Consider the following 12,010-nt stretch of genomic DNA (forward strand, 5'->3'; position numbering starts at 1 on the left):
TTATTATATAGGATGTGATTCTCAACCGTGTCTGCCCATTCTAATCACCTGGGATACTTTTTATAAATATAAATACCCTGACCCTAATAAACAGACTTAATTTGTTTGGAGTAGGGCCATGGGCATCAGCTGTTTGTTTTTAAAGCTCTTCAGACTTGATTCTAATGGGCAGCTAGGATAGAGAATTACTGGTAAAAATCAGGGCTTTTCAAACTGTGCATGTCATATGAAGCACATGAACATTTTGTTAAATTGCAGGTTCTGATTCAATAGGTTTTCGTGGAACTAAAGATTCTGCATTTCTGAGGTAGCTGATGCCTTTTCCTTAGAACACACTTTTGAGTTTCTAATTTCATTATAAAAACCATGTTCCCTCAACTATTTGCTCACAGTCCTTTCATAGTTCAAGGGCATTCTAAAATGAGAATTTAATTTCAGCAGTGAACATTTCACTTGGCAAAAAGGATTCTCTTATAACTAAACTTTGTTAGTGCATATTCTTCTGGCTCAGAGCAGTAAGAGCAATAAGAGGTCCACTGAAGTATTACGTATGGATATTTTATAAAAATTAATGAAATTAGAGCCTTTTAATGAGAACAAAACTAAAATTTACCTTTGTTTTATTTATATAGAGAAGCTTTACTCAACAAATTATGTGTAAAAATCATTCTTCTTTAAAATTTTAATTTGTATTAAAATAAATTTTCTAAAAATTTCAAATATGAACTGTTGGTCTAGTTCTAGTAAAGTTGCTTTGGTGTGATGGACTTCAGTGAAGCTTTAGTAGATACCATTTAATGTGTTCTTGCCCAAGGCATTTCATAATGATGATATTTTGAGTATGTTTGTGTGCCCTGTGTGCTGGTGCACATGATAACTACTTTAGAAAAAGTTGCCTAATTTTCTCCCTTTTGTCTATTGTTTTTCTCTCTCACTTCTTAGCATCATTCACGGTTATGTGTTACAATGTGTTATGTGATAAATACGCCACCCGGCAGCTATATGGCTATTGCCCATCCTGGGCATTAAACTGGGAATACAGGAAAAAGGGAATTATGGAAGAAATTGTTAACTGTGACGCAGATATCATTAGTCTTCAGGTAACACAATAGAAATTAATTGTCTTTAAGTTAAAGGTGAACTTAAAAATGAAAGCTCTTACTTCTGGGAGAGATCCTGTTTTCAGAGCAAAACTCAAAGGGAATTGTTTTCTGTCCTTACAGAAAATGGACAATTTTAAAAAGAACCTAAGACATTTCCACAGTGAAACTATTTTGCTAAATACAGTCATCCATTTATACTTATCTACTATCTTAAGTGAAAATTATCTCTTGCATTATTCATGTTAACAATCATCTCATCCATAAATTATTGGTATTGCAAAAAGAGAAAACTGCAGAAGATTGTCTTTTAGGAATATAAATTCGACTTTTAATTTTAAAAGAAAATTGCTTGCCTACTATTGTTCCTTGATAATAAACATTTTAAACATTTAAAAATATTGTATTATAGCCCTGGCTGGTTTTGCTAAGTGGTTAGAGCATTGGCCTGAGGACCAAGGGGGCATGGGTTTGATTCCTGGTCAAGGGACCATACTTGGGTTGCAGGATCCCTGTCCCCATGGGGGCACAAGAGGGAGGTAACCGACCAGTGTGCTCTCTCACATCAAAGTTTCTCTCACTCTCTAAACATCACTGGGAAAAAATATCCTCAGATGAGGATTAACAACAGCAAAAAATATTTTACCATCAATCATGCAATTTTGTCTTATTTTAAACACAACCTCTGAAATTTAGATTCTTCTGTTTTATAACACTTTAGTATAATAAATTTAACTGGAGAAGCACCTTTCCATTGAAATGTACATTTTATTGCTTTTTTTCAATACTTAGGTAATGAATAGCCAAGAAAGTTTTTAGGTAAATTTCAGTAAAAAAAATTTTTAGCAGCTTTCAAAGCATATTAAGTACTTTAAAGGTGTCTTAAAATGTTAAATATTATAGTTTCACACCTTCTTTTCAGGATAGCCTGAGAAGAAATTATTATGTTGTCTATGGTTTATATGACTTCCTGGGGAATAATAAGAAATAAATACCTTCAAAAATTACATTTTCTTCTCGTCACTGAGAACTGACACAGATTTGGGTGGGGGAGGAGGCAAACACAATCAGTATTATTATTATTACTTAATTGTCTCCATTTTGTATATGTAGTAAAAATAGCCTCACACTCTTCTATATAAAGTTTAGTTTGAAGGATAAAATACCATAATAAAAAGTTTTCATACCAGTGTCATCCTAATAAATTTAATTAAAAAATGTTTTAAAGCAAGAAATGTTATAGTATCAGAAACAAAAATTTAAAAAATTAAAATCATTATTCTGAAATCTGCTCTGGGGAGTAGATATGGCTGAATATGTTAATAAGAATTAATTTTTCAAATGTAGGTCATACACAACTATATGCCAAAACACTTATTTTAAAAGTAATACTACTTTATAAAGTGTTAATTCTAGAGAAGTTGAAAATGTTGAAAAAATATAAAGAATAATGGAAGAAAACACGTGATCTCATATCCCAAAGATAATTGCTGTGTTAAAACTTCTGAAGTGTTTCTTGTATACATTTTTAATTCACTTATTTATTTATTTGTAGATATATTTTCAATTCTTCAGAATTATTTACATTAATATATATTGATTTATCATTTTCCCTACTGTTGGACATTTAGGCATGTTATAAAATTATGTTGTTATGAGCATTATCATTCATAAATCATTATCTTCAGACTTGATTTTTTCATTTGGAAGGATTTGTTCAAAACATTTTGTGGATAAAAAATAAAATAACCCAATAATTACTAAATTAACAGAGACCATTAGAATCAGGTACCAAAAAATTCCTTCAAGTACAATTTTTTGTTGATCTTAAGCTTCTTACTCTCGGGTATTAATGCTTTTCACCACAGTTGAGAAAGCTTAAAAATTTTTTAAATTACTTTTTTATATATAAAATTTATTCTTTCCTACCACTTAATCTATGATATGATCAACTTTCTTTGTTTAATTACCAGTTGTGAGGAAGTGAAAAATAGTGGGATGAACTTTGTATTGGGAGTCAAGAGGCTTGGGACCCACTAGCTGTGTGAGCATGAGAAAATCGTAACATTTGGTTCTTTCAAAAGGTTTAAAAAGCTGCCAATGTCAAATGGCAGCTGTTAGGAGTAAGGTAAGATAGATAATATTTGTTATGTGAATTATTTTAACTTAGTCACATCTTACTCATAATGCTGAACATTTTTATATCTTTATCAGAGTTTTCCTGTCATGTCGATGATAACTTTTCTTTCATCTCAGGAAGTGGAAACAGAGCAATACTTCACTCTCTTTCTGCCAGCATTGAAGGAGCGTGGATATGATGGATTTTTTTCTCCAAAGTCACGTGCCAAAATCATGTCTGAGCAGGAGAGAAAGCATGTGGACGGTTGTGCAGTATTCTTCAAAACAGAAAAGTGAGTTAAGGAAAGAAAGCATAATAGTGTAAACTTACTCCTTTAATTACTGCACATTTAAATTATTTTTGGTTTGACCATATAAAATAAATAAAAAGCTAGAAAGCAAGTGATATAGAAATTAAATTTTAAGTAAATTCATATACTTGAATATAGTGTTATAATCATGTTTCCAATTATATTTTCATGAAGTAAAATACTAGTTTTGGTGTGAAAAAAGTAATTAGTAGCTTTTAAGATTAGAAATAAGTTTTTATTTCCTTCTGTGATTTTTAAAAAAAAATTTGGCCTTTTTCAGAATCATTCATTTTATAAACCTTTTCATCATTTTTTTTTTTAGTTAACATTTCATACATTTATTTAATCAGTTATTCACTAAATGATTACTGAACACTTGTTTCATAACAAGTACTGTGGTAGTCACAAATAGACAGTTACTAAGCACACTCAGAGCTCTACTCTAGTAGGAAAAGGTAAGCATGTAAGAAAATCACAATAGCTCTGGCCAGTATGGCTCAGTGGATAGAGCGTCAACCTGCTACTGAAGGGTCCCGGGTTTGATTCTGGTCAAGGGCATGTACCTCGGTTGTAGGCTCCTCCCCAGCCTGGGCTTTGGTTGGAGCTCATGCTGGAGGCAACCAATTGATGTGTTTCTCTCACATTGATGTTTTTCTCTGTCTTTCCCTCTCTCTTCCACTCTCTAAAAATTCAACGGAAAAAATATCTTCGGGTAAGGATGAACAAAAATAAAATTACAGTAACCATTAAAAAAAGAAAATCACAACATTATATATATATATATATATACACACACACACACACACACACACACACACACACACACACACACGGTAGAAAAAAACATGCATTAAGATAAGGCAAGGCAGAAGCACAGAGCTTATGGAGGTGGGGAGTTAAAGAATTAATTAGGACAGGATAGTGGAAAGTAGTCATTATCAGACATAAAGAAAACATCACTCGTGTTTTTTTTTTTTGGGGGGGGGCCTCTTAATATAGCTGGTTACTGTACAGTCATAATGAGAATATTATGAGTCTGCTTATTGAAAAACATAAATGATCTTGTAGAAGCCTCTGTGCTTTAATATTCTTGAGTTTAATCTGGAAAACTGTATTCATGCTTACTTCAGAGGTAGTTAAAATAATTAAATGAGGTAATGAATGGGTAGGTCCTTTGAAACTATTAAGTGTCCTGGACATGTTTTCCTGTTTCTGTAGTCCTTTGTAATATTAGTATTTCTCTATTACTGGGTTTATTATATTGTGTGCATTTGATTTAGAATTGTATTTCCTACTTGAGGGTGAGGAGCTATAACATGGTCAGAAGGTGTCTCTTGAGTGTTGGCTGAGTAACTATATGATTAGAGGCAGATTCTTTGGTTATCATCATGAGGAAAAGAGAATATTTTTGCCTCATAAAGGCTGCCAATTTTAAAGTGGAAAATTAGAAAGGACCATCAATAGAAAACTGAAATATGTGAAATTTGATAGAGATTGAATCTCCTGGATAATAATTTGGGTTTGCTATATCAGAGAATCTACTTTTTTAAGTATTTACATGCTTATGACTATATTCCTGTTTAATACCTATTATAACAAAGTTGGTTAAATGTTTTTTATTGTAGGCATATTATCAGAATGTTATTTTAAGTAAATGAATTAAGTGAATTTGAAAGATATTTGGCCTTCTTTTCATTAATTTGAACCTACTTTCCTATCTTTTCTGTGAATTTTTAATAGAGGTATTCTCATTTTAGTTAATAATTAGTACACAGCCCTATAATATTTGAGGTCAGAATATATGAAATTCTTTTAGGTTATTTATTTATTTATAATATGTTTTATTGATTTTTAGAGAGAGAGGAAGGGAGAGGCAGAGAGAGAGAGAAACATTGATGAGTGAGAAATATCTTCAATTGGCTGCCTCCTGCATACCCCTTACTGGGGATTGAGCCCACAACCTAGGCATGTGCCCTGACCGGGAATCAAACCAGTGACCTCTTGGTTCATGGGTCAACACTCAACCACTAATCCACACCAGCCAGGCTAGGTGATTATTTTAAAACAAATTTTAGAATAACCACAGTAATTACTTTTATAATGTTTACATTTCAGGCCTTTTATTAATATGGATTATCTTATTTAATTTTTTAAATAAACCCTCAGAGGTAGGAATAGAGGTAGTTCCCCATTTAAAAATTTTTTTTCTTTATTGATTAAGGTATTACATATGTGATACAGAGAAGCATCAATCAGACTGTCAAACCTCAGAGGGAAGGTAGGGGAGGGTGGGGGTAAGGAGGAGAGATCAACCAAAAGACTTGTATGCATGCATATAAGCCTAACCAATGGACACAGACAGCAGGGGGGTGAGGGCATGAGTGGGGGGATAGAGAGGGTAATGGGGGGCATAATGTTGTTTGGTAGTTCCCCATTTTTAAAAAGTTATAAGGTAACATCTCACACCTGTCAGAATGGTTATCATCAACAAATGACAAGTGCTGACAAGGATGCAGAGAAAAAGGAACCCTCGTGCACTGCTGGTGGGAATGCAGACTGGTGCATTCACTGGGCAAAACAGTATGGCCTTTCCTCAAAAAACTAAAAATGGAGCTCCCATTTGACTCAGTAATCCCAATTCTAGAACTATATCCCAAGAAATCAGAAAGACCAATCAGAAAGGATATATGCACCCTTACGTTCATAGCAGCACGGTTTACAACAGCTAAGATTTGAAAACAGCCTAAGTGCCCATCAGCAGATGAGTGGATTAAAAAACTGTGGTCCATCTACACAATGAAATACTACACTGCTATAAAAAAGAAGGAACTCTTACCATTTGCAACAGTATAGATGGACCTGGAGAGCATTATGCTGAGCGAAACAAGCCAGTTGGAGAAAGATAAATATCACACCATCTCACTCATTTGCGGAATATAATGAACAACATAAACTGTTGAACAAAAATAGAGCCAGAGTCATAGAAGCATCAAACAGATCGTCCAACCTAAGAGGGAAGGCAGGGGAGGTGGGTGGTAAGATCAACCAAAGGACTTGTATGCATGCATATGAGCATAGCCAATGGACACAGACAGTAGGGGGGTGAGGGCATGTGCTAGGGGGTGGGGAGCATCCAGGGAGAGGTCAATGGGGAGAAAAAGGAGACTTATGTAATACTTTAAAGAATAAAAATATTTTTTTGAAAGTTTATCTTTATTGTTAAAAAGTTTTTACAGATGCGCTCCTCTTTTCCCCCATTGATCTGCTCCTCCCCCCCACCGCCCCCAGGCCCTCACCACCCTATTGTCTGTGTCCATGGCTTTTGCATATAAATAATTTGGTTGATCTCTTTCTGCTCCTCCCACCTTCCCTCTGACATTTGTCAATCTGTTGCATGCTTCCATGTCTCTGGATCTATTTTGTTTGTCAGTTTATTTTATTTACTCAATTCTACATATGAGGGAGATAATGTGATACTTGTCTTTCTCTGACTGGCTTACTTCGCTTAGCATATTACTCTCCAGGTCCCTCCATGCTGTCTCAAAGGGTAAGAGATCCTTCTTTTTTACTGCTGCAGAGTATTCCATTGTATAAATGTACCACAGCTTTTTTATCCAGTTGTCTACTGATTGGTACTTGTGCTGTTTCCGGACCTTTATAATAAATAATACTTAATGTGAACACAGGGGTGCATATATTCTTTCTGAATGGTATTTCCTCATTTTTATAGATGAGGACAACAAGGCACTGAAAGTAGTCTGGCTTCATAGTCAGTGCCTTTAATCACCATACTGAATAGAATCTTTAAGCTTCTTATATGAGCTTCGGATATTACTTGTACTTCGTATACAGTTACTTCAATTGGAAAAATAGCCTTGAATTTGATATTTGTTACTTATACTCCTACACAAATTTACTTGAAACACCATAATATATTTAAAAAGTACTGCTAACATTGAGATCTAATCAAGCTCTTTTATTTTCTATTTCTTTCTGGAGAAAGATAATACAGAGGATTTTTATCATTCCCTTCATGGTTTTGAGAGAAAAAATTTAAATACCTTGGTAATTTAATAGTACTATAGGTAGTTAAGATTTTGAACTAACAATTATACCTGCTATCTAGGAAACTTGGAAACAACTAAGTATTTGAAAATTGATGCTAGAATTTTTAAAAATACTGTGAATTAGTTGAGAGATGAAATACATAGGAAACACTAAGATCTATTATTTGGATTTCTTTCCTTCCTCAACTCTTTTTGCCTACATAGTAGCATAAATTCAACAACAGATAAAGACTAGGGTATGATACATTATTACATTCTACCTCTTTTAAACAGTACCAAATACTTGTTGATGTCATATTAGCTAAAACTATATTATTTGGAATTCAATACAAAGTGTGCTACCTTGCCTTTATTCTATTCTTTGGATTGGAGAGAGAATACTGTGCAAAGAAAAGAAATTTTGAAGCCAGGTCATTCTCTTATATAGCTGTGTGATCTTGAATGATTCCCTTACCCTTTCTGGGCTTATTTCCTCATTTGTGTGTGTGTGTGTGGTCATTCAACAAATTTATTTATTTTTGTCTAAAGTTTTACATATGTCTCCTTTTCCCCCAATTAACCCCTCCCTGCCCCCGCCCAGCCATTTCCAACCCGGGCAAGCCCCCGCTGCCCAAGTGTCTGTGTCCATTGGTTATGCTAATATGCATGCATACAAGTCCTTTGGTTGCTCTCTAACCCCCCTCATTTGTATATTAACTTGTAAGGTAATTTCTTATATAGTTAACAAATCTAACAGTCAGAAATGAGCTGTAGAGGGATTTTCTCACTGTACTCATTCTCAAAGTCTCATTCTTCTAAAACCAGAGTACCTGATAATTCCTAATCTTCACTGATGACAGTTTTCCCCCCCCTTCTTTAAAAACAGTGGTACAGAGTCGGTAACAATAAATAGAAACTATAATAATTACTATTTTAGCAAAGTGCTAGAAGAAAAAGCTTGTCCTTTGTGATGACAGGGTAGGATATAGCCTAGCGAAAACTAGGGCACAGATTAACAATATTCAGGGAATTAGAATACAATAAAATATTCCTTTAATCGCATTCATTCTAGTTTAATTTAATCTTTGGGGATTCAGAAGTTAAAGATTGGTAGTACTTATTGGTCATTATTATAAACATGTTTTTCTTTTTTTTGGTAGATGTATAGAGATACCAAAAAATAAGTTTGGATTGATAGCATGCTTTTGCTTTGTCCTTTACCTCAATAAGTATCACCTTTAGTCTAAAGTGTTTTATAACGTGTGTGTGTGCACGGGTGTGTGTGTCTATACACACATATGTATGTATTTGTGTGTATGTGTATGTATGGAGACACTGTTATTGTAGATTAGATACGTGGTGCACGAATTTGTGCACGTGTGGGGTCCCTTGGCCTGGCTAGTGATCAAGGTCTATCAGGGGACTGGTTGGCTAGGGGGAGGAACCATGGGAGGTTGGCTGTGGGAGCTCACTGACCACCAAGGGGCAGCTCCTGTGTTGAGCGTCTGCCCCTTGGTGGTGAGTGCGCATCATAACAACTGGTTGGCTGGTCGTTCCAGTCGTTCGGTCTTAACAGTCGCTTAGGCTTTTATATCTTTTATCTATATTATAAAAGGCCCATGGCTGTAATGCCATAACACCATGACGACTGGTCACCAGGAGGTGCATTGAGCACCTCTCGGTCCCTACCCCCCCCCCCCCCCCCGGCCCGCGAGCAATGGCTCTTGCGGCAGGCGGAGGGCAGGGCAGCAAGCTACAAGCAGCAGAGGGCTATGAGCGGCGGAGGGCGGGGCGCGAGCTACCAGCGGCGGAGGGCGGGGCGCGAGCTACCAGCGGCGGAGAGCTACGAGTGGCAGAGGGCAGAGCAGCGAGCTGCAAGTGGTGGAGAGCTATGAGCGGCAGAGGGCAGGGCACAAGCTACGAGCAGAGATGGGTGCGGTGGCCAGTTGAGGCAAGCGGAAGTGAGCTACACTGGGCTTCTAGTATATATGTAAAAAGCTAATATGCAAAGTATCCCCTCCGGAATTCGACCGGGAGACTAGGAGTTTGATTGCTCCACTCACTCGCTATGACTGTGCTGACTGCCAGGGGGCAGCACGGAACAAAGGAAGGCCCTGGCTGGCAGCCAGAAGGCCCCCGATTGGCCCTGATCACCGGCCAGGCCTAGGGACCCTACCCATGCATGAATTTTGTGCACTGGGCCTCTGGTATATAGATAAGTTTTGTCCTATAGACTTAACATTTAGTAGAAACGGGATCTTGCATCCAGATACACAATTTGCAGAAATCCTAAGTGGATTTCTTACTGTCCCTGAGGTTAGCAGTCTGATCTGATCCTACTTTGTTTAAAATCAAAGAGAGAGGGAAAGATGAGAACAGCAGTTTTAGGGCACTGAAAAGGCAGTCTCTTCTAATAGGATTGGGAACTACTTGGTCATGGTGCTTAGTCCTTGCTGTATTGCCTCTGCTTTCTAACTTGCTTCCAGAATCAGAGGTACCAAGTAAGGCCAGGTCTTTGCTTTTTCCTTCCTACATCATTATAGGTAGTTTCGTGCTTAAAAAAGAGCATTCAGGGGTTATAGTTATATCATCCCAAAATGATCTGTTGTGAAGATCCCTGTCTCACTGGTTTCTCAGTTATTAATTTCCTCTGTTTTATGTGGTGGTTGAATTTAGAATTTGTCTATGTAATTTTTTTAAAAAACAGATTGTGATTTCCGGTTTCTAATGTTAATTTTACCATTAACTTAATCTTGAACATAAAATTATTGCTTTGTACCACAGTTTTGTGACCTCTCCATAAGGGATAATACAGGGTGTCCCCCAAAATACATATATACACTTTGAATAATTATTAACTCCAATGAGTTAAATCTGAAAAGAAAGAAACATCAATTGAGCTATCAGAAAAAAAGTGTGTTTACATTTTTTTGGACACCCTGTTATAATGATTCCACCTAACTTTAGAGGTTTCTTTTTGGGCTAAAATGATCAAGAAAGTGAAAGTGCTTTCAGTGGTTAAGAGTTGTATAAATATAGGTAGTATGGTGTACATCCACTTATCTTCCCCATTTATCCAGTCTCTAATCTTATCTTTTCTAGTACATTATTTTCTGGCACTCCATAATTACTTAAAGGAACCAAAGAACACATTTTATAGCATTTTATAGTACTGAATATACAATAAAAACTTCTGTTTGGTTTAGTTTTAAGATTGCTGGGATATGACCCAGAAAGCGTCATAGTTAACTTTTGTTTGGTTAGCTTTTCTTGACTATGTACTACATTGTTCCTTTTGGCTCATAATGAATTCAGGGAGAGAATATTACTTGTCTTTTTTTCTTAATTATAGATGACATACAATATTATGTTAGTTTCAGGTGTACAAGATAGTGATTCAACATTTGTATGTATACTTGCAAAGTGATCACCACAGTAAGTGTAGTAACAACCTGTCACTATACATAGTTATTACAATATTATTGACTATATTGCCTGTGCTGTGCATTACATTCCTGTGACTTCAAATTGGAAATTTGTACTTCTTATTTCCCTTTCCCTTTTCCACCCAGCCCCCACCTCTGTCCTCTCTGGCAATCATCAGTTTGTTCTCTGTGTCTATGAGTTTGTTTGGATTCTACATATAAGTGAAATTATACAGTATTATTTTGCTTGCTCATAGTTAGTGTTCACTGTCCTCTCTCCAGCATTAATTTAATTATATCACATCTCATAAAATCGCTTCTATATCACAAGATAGTAATATATTGAGTTATTTCTTTGTTCTGTTTGAAGGGCTGTTTTGGACATGTTCTCCTGATTTTAGAAACATTCAAACTAATTTTTCTCAAATCATATAAGAATGGTGAGGTCTCTTTCGTTTGTTTTTTGTCATATTAATCTTCATTATATTTTCTCTTTCTTATATCCATTTGACCATCAGTGAAATAAGATTTTTTAAAGGGTAAATGTACAGAAGAATTCTTAGATTAAAATACAATAGCCTTAGGCATAATACTTATAGTCTCTGTGTACTTGCTACAGAACATGAATAATAAAATGAATTGAAATAAAGAGGCAAGTTTTAAGATTTTACATATTACCAAGATTTGATGAGGTAGAAAGTAAGTATAAACCAGTATGTCTCATTTAAAAAAACAAACATCTAATAGAAGGAATGGAGGAAGACCTCTATTTGTCAATATATCACCTGTATGGAAATCTGTTAGACAGAAAATAGAAGCAGAGTGGATGGACTACATTTGGTTGTGTGTACGGGGAAAAGTATTAAGTAATATTGTTAAGGTAGTATAGATAGAATATGGATAATTTTTTCTTAGGCTATTGTAGACTCTGTTTCTCTGAAAACTTCTATACATTAATTCCAGCTTTCTAGTAAAAGCCAGATGGAAAAATAGGCTTCTCCTTAGCTGAG

General features: G+C 35.5%; 1 protein-coding gene across 2 annotated transcripts in view; it reads left to right on the forward strand.

Annotated features, from left to right (window-relative positions):
* The window catches only part of CNOT6L (CCR4-NOT transcription complex subunit 6 like), an 89,610-nt gene that overhangs the window by 56,464 nt on the left and 21,136 nt on the right, over positions 1-12,010 (forward strand). For both annotated transcript variants that reach the window (XM_080650251.1, XM_080650250.1), the window contains exons 7-8: positions 943-1,100; positions 3,357-3,511. In XM_080650251.1, the coding sequence (XP_080506377.1) occupies positions 943-1,100; positions 3,357-3,511 (313 nt within the window). The remainder of the gene's footprint in view (positions 1-942; positions 1,101-3,356; positions 3,512-12,010) is intronic.

This window comes from Plecotus auritus, assembly GCF_963455305.1.
Source record: "Plecotus auritus genome assembly, chromosome: 1".
NCBI lineage: Eukaryota > Metazoa > Chordata > Mammalia > Chiroptera > Vespertilionidae > Plecotus > Plecotus auritus.